The sequence below is a fragment of the Crotalus tigris genome, unplaced genomic scaffold (genome assembly GCF_016545835.1).
Source record: "Crotalus tigris isolate CLP2741 ecotype Arizona unplaced genomic scaffold, ASM1654583v1 scf7180000019173.45859301935:6455823, whole genome shotgun sequence".
NCBI lineage: Eukaryota > Metazoa > Chordata > Lepidosauria > Squamata > Viperidae > Crotalus > Crotalus tigris.
The window spans coordinates 3,138,636-3,158,969 of record NW_024097414.1 but is presented as its reverse complement, the minus strand read 5'-3'; the positions used below and the strand labels follow the sequence as shown (position 1 = coordinate 3,158,969).

Sequence of the window (20,334 nt, the reverse complement as noted above, 5' to 3'; positions counted from 1 at the left end):
GAGTCAAAAAAGAGCCAAGGTTCCCCACCCCTGTCCTAGTTCATCCAAGAAAAGGGGCGTGGGAGACCCACCCTGTGTGTTGACTTTTGAATTGTGCCTCCGCCTGATTTTTTCTTCTTCTTCCTAATCGCTAATTATTTCCTGATCTCTGACTTCTGACAGTGATCGGTGACGGGATCGCAGCCCCCCAGAAAGTCCTTTTCCCAGCAGAGAAAATTTGCTTAAAATGGCAAAAGATGCATCGGGTCGGGGCTGGTCTCCAAAACCTGGGCAACACCTGTTTTCTGAACTCTGCTCTGCAGTGTCTGACATACACCCCTCCCCTGGCCAACTACATGCTCTCCTACGAACACTCCAAAACCTGTGAGTAGTTTTAGGTTTTCTTTTCCTAATTGTTTAAAAAAGGAAAGCTTGCACCGGAACGCACCTTCTGCAGAGGGTGGTTCCTTTGTCGGTGTGTGTGTGTGTGTGTGTGTGTGTGTGTGTGTGTGTGTGTGTGTTGCATCTGTTTTTCTCCCCAAAAACAGCAAGGCCAATATCTATACGGGCAGTCCTCCAGTTACGACTCTAATTCAGCCCAGAATTGAGGGTTGTAAGTTGTGCTGGTAGCTAAGCAGTTCGCCCACTTGACCGCTCCTGATTTTATAACCCTTTCTGCAGCGGTCATTAAGTAAATTGCTGCAGTTAGCGAACGCTGCCGTCGTTCAGCAAATCCATTGTCTAGCAACGGGCAGAAATTAAATTAAAGCTGATTTCCAGCAAAAAAACAAACAACCCACCCAACGACTATGAATTGTGATCACACAATCACGGGATGCTGCAAAGGTGGGCCAGTTGTCAAGTGCCCAAAATGCGATCACAGGATCATGGAGGTGGGTGGGTGGGGCATCAGACCTTCAGATCCAGGCCTTAACCCTGAAGAGGTCTGTTGTAACTTCAAGCGGTCATTAAGAGACTGGTCAAGGACTACTCCATTTAGCAATATATTGTTAAATATTTTCACAGCTGTATAGGTCACACATAGAATTCCCTTGCTTCCTGGAGGTGGGTCTTGTTTTAGATCAGGAGTCTTCAAACTTGGCCCTTTTATGACTTGTGGACTTCAACTCCCAGGTTTCCTCTGCCTGGCTGAGGAATTCTGGGAGTTGAAGTCCACAAGTCATAAAAGGGCCAAGTTTGAAGACCCCTGTTTTAGATCCTATTTATTCCATCAGTCAGTGATCCTTCCTATTGTGTTGTCTCTTATATGACCCCAGTTTCCTCTTCTCCCCCCCACCTTTGTTTCTTGTTTTAGATTGCCCGAAGTATTATTGTTTGCCAAATGTGCATGTTTCCTAATGGGATACATCTCTTTTTGTTTTCCCCTTTGCCTGCAGGTCATGAACAAGGATTTTGCATGATGTGCACCATGCAAGGTCACATCAACCAAGCTCTTTCCAATTCCGGCACCGTCATCAAGCCGATGTCTGTCATAAATGATCTTAGACGTAAGTTTCTCCCAACATCGGCATGCACGTTTTGATCTGCGTTGGCCACTAAAAATTCCAGGGAAAAGCTTTGTGCTCCTGTGAATCTCTCTTCCTTAAATTTCCCTCTCCCTCAGAAAGATGATAATCTTTATTGTCACTTATTTCAGTGAATACATTGGCACACGTTAAAAAAAATGAAACTCTATTGCCCGCTCTCAAAAGAAAATAGCTATAGAACCATATACATACATGCACCCGCTATACATATGCTATAAATATACATGCACACTCATATGCACACATATATATTAATCACAATCCATTTTGAATATACAGCGGAAAAAAGAATCTTGAGAGTCAACAAGGTTGTTACTCTATGGTACCAAGCTAATACAGAATCTAGTTCTGCTTCAGATAGCACGAATTGCACTCTGCCTTTAGTAGATTATCCTGCACCTGGGTTTTTGTTTTATTTATTTTTTTAATTGTAAATTTATTTGCTGCCCATTTCAACCACAAGGTGACTCTGGGCGGCTTACAGTGTTAAAAACGAGCCAAACAATGCAACATTATGAATATAATGGGAGCAAAACACTATAAAAATGGGGTTGGTTCAGCCTCAGCGATCTGATCTGAACTTCAGTTTTTGTTTCTTTACGAAAACGATCACAAGACATACAACGTGCTCTTCTCCTTTACTTACTAGGAATAGCAAAACATTTCCGTTTCGGTAATCAGGAAGATGCCCACGAATTCCTAAGGTACACGGTTGATGCCATGCAGAAAGCATGTCTGAATGGTAGCAACAAGTAAGTGGCCGTTCATATATTTTTTCCCTGATTATTTTCATTCAGGGATAGATGTTTTTAAAAGTTTCATCTTGATCTGCCTCTGTGTTTTTAGATTGGACAGACATACCCAGGCCACCAGTTTTATTCACCAGATATTTGGAGGATACCTCAGATCTAGAGGTAAATATATTTCACTATCTCCTCCGTTCTTTGAATATTTATTTGAAGTTCATTGAGAATTATTTAAAAGTTCACTGAGAACATTCCATTTTATTTTATTTTTTACTTTTATCGTATGTTAAACCTGCTCCTTTTTTTTTTTTAAATTTCAGTAAAATGTATGAACTGCAAAGGTGTTTCAGATACGTTTGATCCCTATTTGGATATTACATTGGAAATAAAGGTACATTTTGGGTTTCTTTACTGCTTTGTTTGTTTGTTTTTTGCAAATACTTAAGTATACTTAGCGCAATGCATTTGTGAAGGGCATTATTTTGCAGATGTATTTTTTTATTTGTGTCAGAAGCATCACGATTAAAATAAGGCATACGATGTAACGTAAAATTCAAAATATGAAATATAAGATTAAAATATGTACAAATTAAACAGATCTTGCCCAGAAGCTAGCAAGATTAATTGCGTTCTGTCACATTGGCATGAGCCCCTTAAGTGTACACTAATCGGGACACAAAGGGCGGATATACTTATGTGTTGTTGTCTGCCTGTCACCACAATTGCAAAGAACTTTGTCATTAGTTAAGGCATAACTTAACTGTGGATCTTTGTTCCTGAGGCTGCTTTTTTCACAGTAGATCGCAAGAACAAATCTAGACGTTCTTGTAAACCCTGGTGACATCCTACTGCAGGGGTCCCCAACCCCCTGTCCGTGGACCGGTACCGGCCCATGGCATGCCGGCAACCGATCCGCACACACAAGCAAAGCCCCATCCACGAGATGCAGGCAGCACACAAAACCACGCACCCTCCAGTCCACGGAAAAACCTCTTTCCACAGAACCGGTCCCTGGTGCCCAAAACGTTGGGGACTTCTGTCCTGCTGGACTAGATCATAACACCCATCTAATCTGAGCCCCAGCATCCTAGACAAGTGTTTCTCAACTTTGACAATTTTAAGAAATGTGGACTTCAACTCCCAGAATTCCCCAACCCAGAATTCAGCATGTGTGTTTGTGTGTGTGTATGTGTTTTTTTCTCCCTTCCAGTCAGCTCAAAGTGTCAACAAAGCTCTGGAGCAGTTTGTCAAGCCTGAACAGCTGGATGGAGAAAACGCGTATAAGTGTAGCAAGTAAGAATGAGAATTCATATGTTTTATAATCCATTGATTGATTGCTCTCCTACGTCTGGCATGGTTATAGAACCTTTTATTTAATGCCAAAGTGGTTTTGCTATGCTATAGTTTATTTAGCAAGGGATGGTACATAGTAACTATCAGTTTTGCCCTGGGTTTGCTCCTTAAATGCACGTTGACATCCTTTGAGGATTATTGAAAAGAGGGTGAGTCTTAAGAGTGGAAGGAAAAGAAGAATGATTGGATTTCTCTTTCATATCTTTAAGAAAATCTAAATCTGTTTTCAGGCACCAATTACCAAATAGAAAGTAGTTGGGTGAACTTCCGGAAATGGTCAATGTGCGGGGTGGGGGAAAAAAAATCTTAAATCTCCTTTATGTTTTAGATGTAAAAAAATGGTTCCTGCATCCAAGAGGTTTACGATACATCGGGCTTCCAATGTCCTCACCTTGTCCCTCAAACGGTTTGCAAATTTCAGCGGCGGCAAAATCACCAAGGTAAACGCAGCCCTGTAGCAGTGTAAATAAAATGCAGGTGGGCCTCAGCTTAACAGTTCATTTAGTGACCGTTCGAAGTTACAACGACACTGAAAGAAGTGACTTACGAACGGTTTTCACACTTAACCACCACTGCAGCATCTCCACGTTCACGTGATCAAAATGTGGATGCTTGGCAACTGGGTGACAATCCGTAACAAGAGGTTCTTCTAAGGAAGACATCACAACACGCACCGCCTTCTCCATATAGCTAAGCAGTGTCCTGGACTCACGTGACCCCCCTTTTGCAACTCTTCGACAATCAGCGTCAAGGGAGACGCCAGACTCACTTAGCAACTGGGTTATTAGCTTTAAAAATTGCAGTGATTCATTTAACAACTGTGACAAAAAAGCTCATAAAATAGGGCAAAATTCACTTAACTGCCTCGCTTAGCAATATAAGTTCTGGGCTCAGCTGTGATCATAAGCCGAGGACTGCCTGCAAAGCACCCTGCCCAGCTGAGAATTAAACCAGATAAAGGATTGTATAAAAAAAAGGGTTTTGAGTTAAACGAACTAGTGCTTAGAAGAGGGGGCTGTGTGAGATGCTGGGGAGGGGGGTGTCCACTCATTTGTGGCATTTTCCCAAACATAATTGTGTGAACTGATGTTCTTTGTAGAGATGAGCGTAAAAGTTTTAATATTTTTTATGAGGTTGCTTTTCTCTCTGCTTTAAATTGGATTCTGGGTGCAAACTCAATAGTGCCCCTCTCTCTCTCCTCTGGATTAGGAAGTGAAATATCCTGAATATTTGGATATCCGGCCGTATATGTCCCAACCCAATGGAGAACCAATAATTTATGCACTTTATGCAGTGCTCGTCCATACCGGCTTCAGCTGTCACGCTGGGCATTATTACTGCTACATAAAGGTAAACATGTTTTTATCTTTCTCATCTTAACCGTTTTCAGACGCTCAAGAAGTTGTTTCAGAGCAGGTGACCATTTTATTATGATGAGTTACAATTTGAAATGGGCGAGGGCAACAGAACGTGGTCCAAATTGCTATCCTAATGAAGAGTACTTGATTCCACTCATCCATAACTGTGAGGACATTGCTATGGGAGGAAGGAGCAAACATAAAACCAGTGTAAAATGTAAAGACCCAGGTCTAATTGTTTTAAGGCAGTGTTTGTCAACCTTGCGTGCTGGCTGGGGAATCCACACCACTTCAAGTTGCCATGGTTGAGAAACATAGCTTTTAAGATAATTCTTGCGCTCCAGAAATTTGCGCTTACTTTTAGACTTAAAACCTAAGGCTATACGAGTCTGTTTTTTCTTTCTGTAATCCTTTCCTTTCTGCTGCTGCTAAACAAAATTATTTCATTGTTTAGTACAGTATGTATTTCACTAAAATCCAGTAGAGGGTGCCGTTTATCCTCCCACTGGCTTTTTAAAAAAATAAAAAAGCCTTTTATTTTTCCAATTAAAATTGATCCGAAGAACATAGCTGCCTTTCCTGATTTTCTGTATTGTCATCCGGAGCATATACGGAAGCGTCTGAGAGGGTAATGCATCTTTAAGAATGCATGACTGTATTTTCCTGCAAAAATAATGGAGGGCTTTAAAACAGGCTGGGCCTCCTTGCAGATCCAACATTGACACTGACCAGCCATGTAGCATCTGTGACATGGAAGAATTTTTATCTATTTTGGCTGACCACCAGTTACACCCCCTCCTAGAAGAGAAACATCTGGTGGGACATAGTTCTAAATGAAGCATGGGCTTGGTTAAAAATAAAATCCCCCAGTTTTATTTTTAAAAAATGTCTCTTGATATTTATCTCGGTGGGAGCCATCGGCATTCTTCAAACTAAAGAAGGCGCAAGGAGATTGGAATTATTCACTTATTTTATTTAGCACATGGCATCAACAGAGGTCATGCATACAACACTAACAAGACACATACATGCAAAAACAAATATACGTTTAAATAAAGCATCAGCAAGTACACACACACACACGTCTGGATGGATGGAGATAGATAGATAGGTAGGTAGGTAGGTAGGTAGATAATATAGTTGATTGTTAGATTACAGAGAGATTAGGTAGGTAGATAGGTAGATACATAGGTAAGAAGAGAGAAAGATGATGGATGAATGGATGGATGTAGGCGGACAATACAATAAATGAGATAAAATATTAAGGTAAAACCATGATAAAATCACCATGCTATGGCACCATAGAATCGCATAGGATAGATGTTATAATTTGATATCTAAGGAAGCTAATCATCTAAGATGTGAGATGGAGGTTGGGATATTGATTTGCCTCATGTTGGAGGATGGATTTACAGACAATAATTTTTTGCTCTAATTCATTTTTTATTTTTTTTTTAGGCCAGTAACGGGCAGTGGTACCAGATGAACGATTCCACTGTTTCCAACAGTGACATCAGGACTGTATTAAACCAACAAGCCTATGTGCTCTTCTACATCAGGTAAAGCCAAGCACTCAAAGGTAGATTTTTTTCGATCCTTGGCACCGGGACCCGCCTTGCATTATTGCCCCATCTCTGGTGTGCCACAAATGGCAGAGTCACTCCCCTTTCTCGGTGACAAAGAAGGATGCCGCCCTAAGAAAAAGAATCTTACGGTGGTTTGCAAAAAGGGAAGTTAACATCATGTGCCTTTTTTTTATTAGGACCCACGACTTGAAAAACGGTGCCGAACACATTCATTCAGTTCACACACCGGGACAGTCTTCTCCCCGACCAGTTATCAATCAGCGGGTGCTCAGTAATAAACAGAGTACTCCAGGATTTATCGGACCTCAGCTCCCTCCACACATGGTGAAGGTAAGTCAAGAGGCATCTACCAAGCTGTTTAGAGCAAGGGTCCCCAACCCCTGGCCCATGGACCAGTACTGGGCCATGGCCTGCCAGCAACCGGTCCGCACAAACAAGCAAAGCCCCATCCACAGGATGCAGGCAGCACACAAAACCACCACCCCCTCCGGTCCGTGGAAAAACCTCCCTCCACGGAAACGGTCCCTGGTGCCCAAAAGATTGAGGGCCTCTGGTTTAGAAAGCCAGGGTTTAATTTGAGAAAGTTTCTTATAATCGCTCCATCTACATCAGTGGTTCTCAACCTGTGGGTCGGGACCCCATTTGGGGTCGAACGACCATTTCACGGGGGTCGCCAAACAACGCAGTCCGCCATTTTTTCCCCCCTTTTCCTTAGCTGTGCTACTCCCTTTTATTCTATTGGCTTTTGAAAGCCAAAATAGAATAGACTCTCTTGAATAGAGTCTAATTCTATTGGCTTTCAAAAGCCAATAGGAATTGTCCAGGCTGTCTCTGCCCTGCTGAGCCCGCCAAAAGTCCCATTCTGCAAACGGTGCTGCACCAGGTGAGTAGTCCTCGACTTACGACCGGTTGAGTAGTCCTTGACTTACGACTGGTTGGGGGTCGCGGCATTAAAAAGGTTGAGAACCACTGATCTACATCTTATGCCTGGGAATAGATCTCTTATTTTCTGTTTCTTTTTTTTTCCTTCCTCCTTTTGTATAATTGCAGAATTCGAACCATTTGAACGGAACCGGATCCCTGAAGGAAACCCCCAGCAGTACAGTGGCCATTTCTACCAGCGCTTCCCTCGTCAAATCTCCTTCGGCCCCTTCCTTGTCCATCTCCAAGTGGACCATGAACCGGTCAGCCACAGCCGCCGGCCCCCCAGATTCCTCCAAGAAGCCAAAACTCACCCTCAGTATTCACAACAACAAACTACCCGCTCGCCAAAGCATCTCTCACACCAGCTGCACGGTCGAGACCCTCAGCAAGCCTGCCCCTTCCTCCACCATTTCTAACCCTTCCGCAGTGCAGTCTACCTCAAGCAGCTCCACCGTCTCCTCGGCCGCTAACCAAGTCTCCAAGCCGAATACCCCGGGCAAATCCGGTTCCAAGCTGATCATGAACGGCAAGGCCAAGCACAGCGCCAGCATCCTGGTCCCTTACGGAGCGGAATCCTCCGAAGATTCGGAGGAGGAATCCAAAGGGCTGCTGAAGGAGAACGGCCACCTCAAAGTGCCCAACGGCATTTTATCGGAAAACACGGCCGGCGGGCTGGAGAACTCCTGCTTGTCCTGCCACAAGCCAGAGAAGGAAAGCCCCCAACCCGAATTGCCCCAGAACGTCACCGTGATGCTCTCCATCAGCCTAAACGAGGCCCCGAAGCAGAACGGGCAAATAAGCAATGATTCCACCTCCCAAGGGAAGCTGGCGAAGTTGGCAGACCGCCCCTTTCCCAAAACCAACGGCTTGCCCGGAAAAGTGAGTGGGTTTCTCGGAAAGGCGGGTAGTCCTCAACTTACGACAATTGAGCCCCATAATTTCAGTTGATAAGCGAGACACTCATTAAGTGAGTTTTGCCCTATTTTAATGGCCTTTCTGGCACAGTGGTTAAGTTGAATCACGGCCGTTGTTAAATTACTAACCCAGTCGCAAAAGGGGATCGCGTGACACACACACACACACACACACACACACACACACACACACACACACTGCAAACCGTCATAAATACGAGCCGGTTGCCAAGCGTCCGAATACTGATCACTTGAGCCTGGGGGGGGGGGTTGCTGAGACGGTCGTATGTGTGAAAAATGGCCAAAGGTCACTTTTTTCAGTGATTACAATTTTGAACAGACACTAAACGGATGGTTATAAGTTGAGGACTATCTGTACTCATAGCTCTTCCTTCTTTGACTTTGAGATAAGGTTTGGGGCACCTGAATTGGAAAGGAAAAGGCAGAACTCAACGCTTAAACACTTAAATGCTGGCTTCCCACACAAAGGGTTTATCCCTTCCTTCTTCCAAGAAAAATTGGAAAAGGCTACAAAACTAGGTGATGGTTGAACTATTCTAGATCCAGAGGGAAGCCCTGGCCCTGTTCTTCTTCCAGTTGAGGGTTACACTCTCCTTGGGAGCAAATCACACATGCAGGTTTTGCCAGCACACTGGAGTGGGGTCTTGGATTTTGTACTGGAGTCTAGAGTCTAGACCGGGATAGGCAACCTTGGCTCTTTTATGACTCGTGGACTTCAACTCCCAGAATTCCTGAGCCAGCCACGCTGAGGGGAAAGGGAGAGGTTTCCATGCTGAGGCTCAGGAATTCTGGGAGTTGAAGTCCACAAGTCATAAAAGAGCCAAGGTTGCCTACCCCTGGTTCTAGACCATTCAGTCCGCTTGCTTGGTCCTCTCCTTGTGTTAATCTTCTCCATTCTGAATTTACAGGATTCTCCAAAAGCTTTGTCCTCCGTCCCTGAAGGGGAAGTCTCAGATTCCTTCAGATACAAGCAGTCGAAAACCTTGCCCGGGGACTCCAGGTAGAGCAATCTTCCTTTATTCTAACTGTATTTTGAATTTTAAAAGGCAGATGACATATCTCAGCCTATTTCCTTTCTGTTTTTATTACATTTTCCCCGTTTCTCCCACTTAGGAACATGAATTTATATTTTGTAAAAGCAAAATAGCTACGCTCCAGTTTCAAAAACAAACTACGACCCGTTTATTGGACTAAAGTTTACTGCTTTCACTATGATAATGATTTACCTGATTTTGTTAAAAGGGAAGCGTTGGCTTCCATTCCGATGGAGGGAGCTGCACCTTTGGAAGGCACGCTTTCTGCTTTTCAAAAATAGACAGCATGCATTTTCTAGACTAAGGCCTACTCTTGGCAGATTTTATAAACTCTTTTATTAAGTTGCTTATAGTTCTTTAAATTGGAATGGCCACCTTCATTGAGTTGAGACTTGCAAGTCACGGTCTTAACTTCTTCACCGTGTGTCCTGTTCCTTTGCTGGTCAATTCTTCCTGCCTGATCTCAGAAACTGAGGGAATCAGGGCTGAAGCAAGCGATTTGAGATAAGAAACAAAAACAGGTTCCCAGGCCGGCATTTTAATCTGTTTGCCTTTGAAGAAAAAGAATCTCCATGTCTTTGAGCCCTTTTGTGCTAAAAGATTTTGGACCAGATAGAATTGTATCTTGTGATATGAAAAAAAAAACAAAAAAACAAGCTATTTTTGACAAGATAACCTTGTTAATGTGCCTCACAAAATCTACATTGGCGGTTGTCTAGAGCAGTGGTTTTTAACCTGGGCGATATTGCCCCCCAGGGGGCGATTTTGTTTTTCAGGGGGGCGATGGAATGAAAAGGGGCGATGTGGGGGCGATGGAGTGAGAAGTTTTGGGGACACTTTTGAGACTTTTCCGTACAGTGAATCACTGTATATCTGTTGTATAAAAACATCAGATCGCTCGCTATTAGTGGATTTCTTACAATTGAATTTTGTTTTTAGTGGTGATTATATTTAAGTGTCTTGAATAAATAAGATAATAATGAAATACATGTATCACAAAATTTGGGAATAAAGTGCCAGGTGTCACCAAAATTTTTCACACAGTTGAGATATGGGAAAAAGACTGGAAATAAACTATTTGCATCGATATGTCCTGATGACAGTTTTAAAGAAAACAAAAAAAAGTGTTTGCATAAATTGAAGAATTATTTCCTATGTTGTGATTGAGAGGTTATGTTGGGGGAGGGGGGCGATGACAACTTACTCATTGGCTCAAGGGGGCGATTTGTTCAAAAAGGTTAAGAACCACTAGTCTAGAGTGCTTGCCAGCTTCATTTTCAGAAAGTTCCCTAGAAGTTAAAAGCGCTTTTAAGGAATGCTCAGGTTGAAATCCAATATCAGCTGACACCTTATGCTTGCTTGCATTTCGCTGCCATGAACTGTGTGTGTGTGTGGGGGGGGAATGCTTGGGGAAATGAAAGTAAATGCTGTGTCTCCTCAAGATGCTGCCTCAAGGTCACCCAGCTGGAAGAAGGAGGGAGCTGCATACCCGACTATGCTTGGACCGACCGTTATGAAAACATCTTACCTGGACCTGAGTGGTTACACGGGGTGGGCGATGAGATACAGTTAAAGGAGGGAAAAGTAGAACTTTTAGGGATTTTGGCCTGTGAGTCTCAGTTCTGGCTTTGAATTACTGCACTACACTTGAATTCTGATAAAACGATATCTTTCTCAACCGATGGAGCCAAGGATTGTTTCTGTTTAGAGGTTTAAAGTTGTGGCAGGCCTGACATCCATCTTGACCCGTCTTTCTCTTCTTGACCAGTAGTGCTCCTGAGCCAGAGAAATCAACGGCCGAGGATGCTTCTGAAAAGGCCCCCGATGCCCTTCCCAACAGTATCCCGAGCCTGGGAATACTTTTGGACCCCAACATCACTTCAACCACGGAAGACCCTTGCGAAAGAATTGCCCAGACGGAAAACAGACCGCTGGAGAACGACCGGCAGCACAGCTCCCCAGCAAGAGAAGAAGCCTCCACCTGCCCTGGAGAAGGGGATGTTCAAGTCCTTCCTGAAAGGGCAGGTGTATCCAAAGAGGAGGAAGCAGCTTCAGAGAAGAGTCCTGAGCCTGCTGAAGGACAGGCAGGGCCACCAGAAAAAGACACCCAGAGCCCCCAGATGAGGTTGGACGGTGAATCTAGGCCCCAAAAGCTAAAGACCCCCCTAAACGCGCCCGAGACAGGTCCTGAATTCCAGGGCAACCCTCTGAGTAGTAAAGACGCCCCTTGTACCAAGAATTTCCCCCTTCCCCAGCCCAAAATTGTTGCCGAGAGCCAGTGTTCAAAGATAGAAAGCAAACTGGCAGATGGCAGCGAGCCAGTCCGAAGAAGCCTCGAAAAGCCGGGCCCGAGATCCTCCCCGAAGGAGAAAGCCCACAGTTACAAAAAAACCGACCAAGAACATTATCGTCCTAAAAGGAAACGTTCCGAAAATGAGGAGGAGGAAGAGGAGGCGGAGGCAGCGGCCGACGGGGCGGGTGGGCGGAGCCAGCCCGACGGACACTGCAGCAAGCAGAGGTGCGCTTACAGTAGGGAGCGGGTGAAGCAGCAGGACCAGCCCCGACGGGAATACCACGGCACCAGCTACTACAGGTTCCCGGGCAGTCCCGATCCCGCCAGGAGTTTAGGGAAGTACCCTCCTTACCAATCCCGCAGCCGGGGCAAAACGGACTCTGAGCGGAGCAGGCCCAGTTACGGGAAAGGAGGAGAGAGGTCGTGGAGCAGGGAGAGATACTACCAGGAGACGCCGAGGAGGTGGGACGCGTGCCGCTCGTACAGTTACTATTACTCGGCTTCCCACCTGCCCCGGCATAACCAGGAGAGGAAGCCGACGCATTCCGAGAGAGACTATAACAAGTCGAGTCATGTTTACAGTAGCCCCTACGATAAATACGATTATTACAAAAGCCGGTCGAACCACGACCAGGATAGGAAAAGGCGGTTTTCCCCGAGCCCCGAGGCCAGCGACTGCGCCCTCGAAAAGAAACATCCCAAACTCATGCCAGAGAGTTCTCCCGACGAACAAAAGGGAAGGAAGCGGAAGAAGTCGAAGAAGAAGAAAAAGTTGAAAGACAAACACAAGGAGAAGGATGCCAGGTGAGCAGAGGAGGGTGGGAGGTAACGGGAGGTAACGGGATGATCTCCTGTCCGGTTTCTGAAGTTGGTCACCGATAACCCCAGCCCTTCCTTTCTCCCCACCCCCTTCCACCCCCAAATGTGGTTGAAAGGTTTCAGGATCTTGATTTCTTTTAAAATTATTTTTCATTACCTTTGGAAAGGCCTGGCTGACGCCCTCTGACCTACTACCCCTGAATTCATACCTTATTTTTCATCAGAATCCTCCAGGAAGTGGATACAGGTGGTCCTCTGCCTACTATTCATTTAGTGACCGGTCAAAGTTAACAACGGCACTGGAAAAAGAGACTTACAGCCGTTTTTCACACGTACGGCTTGTAGCCTCCCCAGGGTCACGTGCCCAGAATTTGGACACTCATGTCGATCGTGGTGTCCCAGGTTTATGTGATCCCCTTTTGCGACCTTCTGACGAAGTCCACGGGGAAGCCGGATTCACTTAACAACCAGATTACTCACTTAACAGCTGCAGGGATTCACTTAAGAACTGACAAGAAGGGAGGTAAAATGGGGCAAAACTGGCGTAGCAATAAAAATTTGGGGCTCCATTGTGGTCCCAAGTTGAGGACAACCTGTATTTATTTCTCCGCTTGTCCATCCCATTCATACGGCCGCCCGTCTCCCCAAAACATGACCCTAGGTGGCCTACAACAGATGATAGCTTAACGAGCTGGGTGTAAGCTGGTGTGATGATGCCAGAGTAAGGGTTGAAATGTATGGATTCACCCAGGGCAGCCTGTAAGCCAGACATGTCAAACACAAGGCCCGGGGGCCGGATGCAGCCCGCGAAGTGGTTTCATGTGGCCCACTAAGCCATCCTGGAAACAGTGAGGGAACGGCCCCCGCTGCCTTGGCCCTGGCCCAGGCCGGCCGGGAGCCAATGTACAATTTTGTGGTGGCCATCCACTCTGAAACGCATTCAGTCTTAGCTCCACAAGACTGTCTGGAAACAGCGAGGAACCAGCCCCTGCCGCGTCGGCCCCATCCCCTGGGGTCATGCTGGGGAGGTGTCACTCTTTGTGAGGAATGAAGAAATGGACCATGCCTTGGCGCTTGCCCCGGTCCCACCCTCTTCTGCCAGAGACCCTCAGATCTGTCCCACTCCTGCCCAGGCCCCCACAGGTACCCTTGACGTGAACGATGTAGAGCTGGCCACGCCCACCTAGTAGGTCGCAACCACCCTGGCCACCCCCCCCCCAAGGGCAACCGCAATGCTGATGCGGCCCTCAATGAAATTGAGTTTGACACCCCTGCTGTAAGCCTATTCCTTTCTTTTAGCCCCAGTTCCTTGTCTGCAAAATGGGTAGCCCAGCAGTCTTCGCCCCCTTCATTATGGGGTAGCAGAGTGAATGACCCAGTGAATGAATCAAAGCCACAGGAAACTGCTCTTCAGTCAAGCCACAAAGACAGACGGTAGGTCCTGTCCTATAGTAATGTTCTCTCTAGGCCAGAGGCCTCCAACCCCTGGTCCGTGGACCGGCACTGTGGCACGGCATGCCAGCAACCGGTCTGCACAAACAAGCAAAGCCCCATCTATGGGTTGCAGGCAGCACATGAAACCACGCACCTTCCGGTCTCTCCAAGTCACCAGTCCCTGGTGCCCCAATGGTTGGGGGCCTCTGCTCTAGGCAAGCCCGGGTTTCAGTTGACTTAATTTTGTCCCCGCCCCTCAACTCCAATGGACACTTCGAAGCAGGAGGGATCTCTTCTCTTTCAGTACATGAATGTTCATGCAGATAGTCCTCAACCATTGTTTGTTTAGTGACAATTCAAAGTTAGCAACGGCACTGGAAAAAAAGGGAGTTTCGGAGCGTTTTTTTTTCACCCTTAATAACCGCTGTCACATCCCTGCAATTGCGTGATCGAAATTCAGACGCTTGGCAACCGACTCACCTTTATGACGGTTGCAGTGTCCCCGGGGAAATCACCTATCCCCTTTTGCGACTTTCTGACAAGCAAAGTCAACCGGGGGCGGGGGGGGAGAGCCCAGATTGACTTAACCGCTCTGTGACTAATTTAACAACTGCCGTGATTTACTTAATGCCCGTGGCAAGAAATGGGGCAAAACTCACTTAGCAACTGTCTTGGAAATTTTAGGCCCAGTTGCAGCCATAAGTGGAGGACCACCTTTATAAGGGTGCGTGGCCTCGGGGGAGGGGGGAAATAAAAAAAAAGAAATATTAAGCAAGCGCTCCTTAAAGGGGAAGCAACTGCTTGGATCAAGGTGTTTGGAATAGTATAGGACAGAGGTAGGTAACCTTGGCTCTTTTATGACTCGTGGATTTCAACTCCCAGAATTCCTGAGCCAGCCACGCTGAGGGAAAGGGGAGAGGTTTCCAAGCTGAGCCATGCTGGCTCAGGAATTCTGGGAGTTGAAGTCCATGAGTCATAAAAGAGCCAAGGTTGCCTATCCCTGACCTAGAAGGAAGATAGATAGATAGATAGATAGATAGATAGATAGATAGATAGATAGATAGATAGATAGATAGATAGACAGACAGACAGACAGACAGACAGACAGACAGACAGACAGACAGACAGACAGACAGACAGACAGACAGACAGACAGACACCTATATCGGGGTAGGCAACCTTGGCTCTTTTATGACTGGTGGACTTCAACTCCCAGAATTCCTGAGCCAGCCATGCTGAGGGGAAAGGGAGAGGTTTCCAAGCTGAGCCATGCTGGCTCAGGAATTCTGGGAGTAAGTCCACGAGTCATAAAAGAGCCAAGGTGGCCTATCTCTGGTATTGGGTTTCCTTCCTGAGCAGCGGGTTGGACTAGAAGACCTCCAAGGTCCCTACCAACTCTGTTGTGTGAAACGGCAGCCTCGCTTCCCCCCCCTCCCCTGACTTTCCGGTCTTTGCTCTCCTCCAGGCATCGCCAAGATTCCGACCCGTCTCCCTCCAACTCCGAGGCCGAGACCCACAAACACAAACACAAGAAAAAGAAGAAGAAGAAAAAGAAGAAGCACGCAAGGAAATCGGAAGACTGCGAGCAAGGCCCTGCCCCTCCTTCCCTCCCCAAGCCGGCTGCCCTGCAAATCAAGAATCTCAAAAACTGGGAGACGACGCCCAAACCGCCTTTGGAGGCTTGTCGGAAACACGGCGCGACGACGTCTTGCAAAGAAACTCCGGCCGTTTGGCGGAAATCAAAAGCCCTGGAAAGGAGCAACAGGGACGGCGGCTTCAATCCACTGAGAGATCAGAACAGTGGTAAGTAAGGGAGAGGTTGGATCCCTAGGGAGATCTTCCTGGGACGCTCAGGGAATCCTAAGAGTTGAAAAAGGCCAGCGTGGATCCTCCAGTCTTTCTCGCGCTTGGCAACTTGGGTGGACTTCTAACGTCAAGAATTACACATCCTGGCTTGTCACTTTCGGTGCCCAGCTGAAGAGTGACAGAACCGGTGAGAGCCGACGTAAAAATCCCTCAAGCGTTTGAGAAGTGGCTGATTCGATGGTGGTGTTGCTGCCCTGCTGGGGGAGGGGAGTTTATAAGTAGTCCTCGACTTACAACCGTTCACTTAGAGACCCTTCAAAGTTACAACAGCACTGATAAAAAGAGACTTAGGACCCTTTTTTGACACCACCTTTGCAGCATCCCCGTGGTCACGTGATCACAATTGGGCCTCTTGGCAACTGGCTTGTACTTGCGACGGTTGCAGTGATCGCCTTTTTGCGGCCTTCTGAGAAACAAAAGTCCATGGGGAAGCCAGATTCACTTAACAAGCGTGTCACTAACTTAACCACTGCAGGGATTCACTTAGCAAGAAAGGTTGTAAAATGGAACAAAAGTCACTTCACCTCACTTCACTTCGCATCTCTCTCGCTTAGCAAACAGAGACTTTGGCCTCAGCTGAGGTCGTAAGTCAAGGCTGCAAAGGGAAGTTGTAAAATAGGACTGGTCACCTGGAGGACTCCATTTACGACCATTAGAACTGAACCCTGTGATGTTCAGGCCACCTTAATGTTGTAAGTCGAGGGCTATCTGTATTTGCCACCTGCCAGGGAAGCTAAAAATTATCGGGCTGTTTGAAAGCTAAAAAGCATCGGGCTATTAAAACCTCTTCGCCTCAGTTTCCCCAAATGATATTGTCATCTTTGCCTTTCAGATCCGGAATGTCCGTTGGAAGTCCAGCTTATAGTGTATTTATAAACCGAAAAAGGGGGGGGGGAAACCAACCCTACAAACTCTTTAATTCATAATTGGTGCTTCAGAAAATACTGTACAGGATTTTATCATTGAAGAAAGCCCCACTTTTTTTTTCTTTTTTGGTTTTTACCTTGAGTCTTTCTTCTTTTTTTAAAAAAAAAAACAACAAACAAGCAAAATTCTCCTTGATCCCCAAACACAAGAGGATGATGGACATGTTTCTACAGCTGCTGAACGTTGCAAAATCTCCCTACCCCTGTCCGTGTCACCGTGAGGAACAATGCCCTGGATCCAAACATCTCAAAAATGCTGCTTCGTTCCACCACTCAGGTTGAATGTGTTTTATGTCCACGTGATGTTTGCTCCCAAGCCGACCTAGTTCGCCACGCGGGGTGAGGAACCGTAACCGAATTTAAGCAAGCTGCAACTGAATAAGTGTCTATTTAATTTAATTATTTAAAACATTTCACACGCAACTCGGGTGTTTGCGCGCGAGAAAGAGAGAGAGACAGCGCGCGCCTCGGTTTCCTTCGTCAGGTGTCTGCTACTAGAAACTCAACGTCATTTCCCTCCGTTGGATCCCCGTCTTTGGACTTTGTGAAAAGTGCGTGCCGTTCAGACGCTTGGGCCAGTTTTTGAATGTACCCCCAGGACACGTCCGAAGACCGCTCGTCGCCGTAGCCTGTCCTTTGGCTAAACCTGAATTTCCGAGATCCGACTGGCAATTGCAGAGGGTTTGAGCAACCCGTGCGTTGTGGGAAAGGCTGCCGGGTCCGTTTCCCCCACTCGAGTGTCTCCTTCCGTGGGTGTTTCTTCACCCAACCTTTGCAGGATGCCTTTTGCAACCGTCGCCTGCAACGTCCTTTTGTAGGCCTCTCAGCGACTCCTTTTGAAGTGCTGGCCCTCTTTCCTTTTCTGCATTTCTCCCCGTCTTTTGCCACTTGGTCCTTGGGCATCTCGTCCCTGTTCCGCAGAGTTATTTTATAGCTCAGGTTGGATTTCTAGCCTGCACCCAGAAGTAAGCGAGGAGAACAGGTGCTGGGATCTCTAGTATCCGCTTGGAGGAGCCGTTTTCTTCATTTTTTTTTTTAATCCACTAAGTTTTTATTGCGTTCATTTTTAATGTAGTGATATATACGTCCTGACCGATCTCAGCCACCTGGTTTTCTTGTTTCCTTCCCGAGGTTCTAGTTACAGACAACGTTCATACTGTGATTTTATTTTATTTTATTTTTTTAATTTGTATTATTTTTTTAATGATGAAATGCTATCAAAACTGTGATACACTTAATTCACTGGTCCTGCATCAGGAGACAGAGTGGGGAAAACTGTATTAAATACAGTTCATCTGAATAATCTGTCTGATTTATTCAAGCCGTGTTTGTTCAGAGATGTCTCAAGTTTGATCTTTGTTTTTTTAAAAGATAAAAAGCACTTGCCCCACTTGTAAATATGTGGCATGTAAAATTTATATAGTATATAAATCCGAGAAATCAAATCAAACAGGCTTCTGTGGTTAGTTCAGTTACATCGGACTGTAGCGGGTGAGTAGAGGTGAGCCTAGAATTTATGTTACTAAGTGAGTTCCGAATCCGGCTTCCCCGTTGACTTTCTTTGTCGGGTGGTCGCGAAAGGAGATCACATAACCCCTGGGACACGGCAACCGTCATAAATATGAACCAGTTGCCAAAGCATCCCAATGTAAATCGTGTGGCCCTGAGGATTCTACAACGGTCATAAGTGTGGAAAATGGCCATTAATCCCTTTTTTCAGGGCCCTTGTAACTTCAAAAGGACACAAAACAAACTGTTGTAAGTCAAAGTCCTAGCTTGACACAAAACGTTCAATGGTGACGTGTGTGTAACCAGCTCTTGGTTGGATTGTGCTACCGAAAACATCTCAGTTACTTTCCCTTTATTAGTATTGTAGTATTTAAGCAGAAACACTACAGGTAATCTACGACGGGTCTGCAACCTTGACAACTGTAAGACTTGTGGACTTCATAGCTGGCTGAGGAATTCCAGGAGCTGAAGTCCACAAGTCTTAAAAGTTGTCAAGGTTGCAGAGCCCTGATCTAAGTTACAATCACAATCGCAGGCAGAATTTTGGTGGTTAAATGAATTAAGCCCAATTTTACAAATTTGGTGAATTTAAGTGTATGCTAAGCAAATCTGGCTTTCCACATTGAGAAGTTGCAGTTGACAATCACACAATCCTGGGACGCTGCAACCTTCATAACTTGCTGGTTGCCAATTGCCCAAAATTTAACCCTGTGACCAGGGATGCCACAACGGCTATAAAATGCGTTGTCACAAGTGTCTTTTTTTTTCAATGCCCTTCGAACGGCTTCTAAACGAATCAAGGACGTGTCCACCTTCCCCAAATTCACTTTTTACGTCGAGACCTCAGCCACGGCTCCCTTGCCTAAATGGATTTTAAAAAAAAAACAGTCATCGGAGATTGCCACAGATGGATACGGAATTATATTGCGCACTTTATTGATAACCAGGCACTCGATCAATACACAGATGTACACTATATACAAGGTACTTTACACTGAGTGGTTAAGAAATATTGTACAAGAAAATAGAACTGGGGGGAGTTACAGACTTATTTGCAATACCTGGCTTGAGAAAAAGGGCTTGGACAGATGGAAAGCTTGTTCTCTCACTGTTTTTAAAAAACACACAATTTGTGTCGTGAACGGTATGAGGGCATGATTTGTTGACAAAGCGTAACAGGCTAGGATTACATCCTAAGCACATTAAGCCAAAACGTCAGCTAGCTTAGAACAGCGTTTCTCAACTCTAGCAACTATTAAGACGTGTGGACATCAATTCCCAGAATTCCCTAGCCAGCATGGCTGGCTGGGGAATTCTGGGAATTGAAGTTCACATCTCTTAAAAGTCACCATTGGCTCAGCATAATGGTCTCAGGTATATCCCTCTTAATCACAACCTCATTTTCAGAGGGCCACTAAATCTAGCAGAATTATGCCCTGGAGGAAGGCCCTCAATTCGTGAACCATGGCTTGTCGGGAGCCAGCATTAAACCTTCATCTGTCTGGAGCCTTTTTTCCCCAGCAAGCATCCCTAGAAAGCTAGGTCCTCCCTTTCGCAAAAATATAAGGCTTCTTTTTCTCCCCTCAAAAGTAGGAAGTCTTCCAAATGTTCCAAACCTTAAAAAGTATTTTTTTTAGTACCACACATGGCCACCCACCCCAAAATCTTCAAATGAGCTTCCCAACCCAAATTCCCTGCTATGTTTCGCACCTGTCAGGCCAGCTGAAGCTAAAGTGCTATTCAATTCTCCAAAAAAAATCCTTGAAGACTCAACCTCCCCCCCCCCCCAAAACCCTTAAAGTTCCCAGGGACGCAAGGCAACCGAGGCAGAACACGTAACTGTCTGGACAAGCACTAGATGGCAGCAGAGACCCAGCCAGCGGCAATGGTCATTCCAAGTTTTGTAGGCCACAAAGAGGACACCAGGAGAAATGCATTTCGCTTAACTTCTTGATGATGGGAAGAGGTGAAGATGTAACCAGGAATAATAACGTCTTTAAATCGGTGTTTCTAAACACTGGGCAA

At 45.8% G+C, this 20,334-nt stretch overlaps 1 protein-coding gene across 4 annotated transcripts in view; it reads left to right on the top strand.

Annotated features, from left to right (window-relative positions):
* Positions 1–20,058, top strand: part of USP42 (ubiquitin specific peptidase 42) — a 31,518-nt gene extending 11,460 nt beyond the window's left edge. For 3 of the 4 annotated variants that reach the window (XM_039360353.1, XM_039360351.1, XM_039360352.1), the window contains exons 3-18: positions 163–363; positions 1,377–1,487; positions 2,176–2,278; positions 2,373–2,440; positions 2,593–2,663; positions 3,483–3,565; positions 3,954–4,065; positions 4,835–4,975; positions 6,442–6,542; positions 6,746–6,899; positions 7,620–8,372; positions 9,337–9,428; positions 11,231–12,559; positions 13,874–14,008; positions 15,474–15,811; positions 16,707–20,058. In XM_039360353.1, the coding sequence (XP_039216287.1) occupies positions 163–363; positions 1,377–1,487; positions 2,176–2,278; positions 2,373–2,440; positions 2,593–2,663; positions 3,483–3,565; positions 3,954–4,065; positions 4,835–4,975; positions 6,442–6,542; positions 6,746–6,899; positions 7,620–8,372; positions 9,337–9,428; positions 11,231–12,559; positions 13,874–14,008; positions 15,474–15,811; positions 16,707–16,750 (3,836 nt within the window). In that variant the 3' untranslated portion in view covers positions 16,751–20,058. The remainder of the gene's footprint in view (positions 1–162; positions 364–1,376; positions 1,488–2,175; positions 2,279–2,372; positions 2,441–2,592; positions 2,664–3,482; positions 3,566–3,953; positions 4,066–4,834; positions 4,976–6,441; positions 6,543–6,745; positions 6,900–7,619; positions 8,373–9,336; positions 9,429–11,230; positions 12,560–13,873; positions 14,009–15,473; positions 15,812–16,706) is intronic. The other variant, XM_039360354.1, reaches the window with a different exon arrangement.
* The last annotated feature ends 276 nt before the right edge of the window (positions 20,059–20,334 follow it).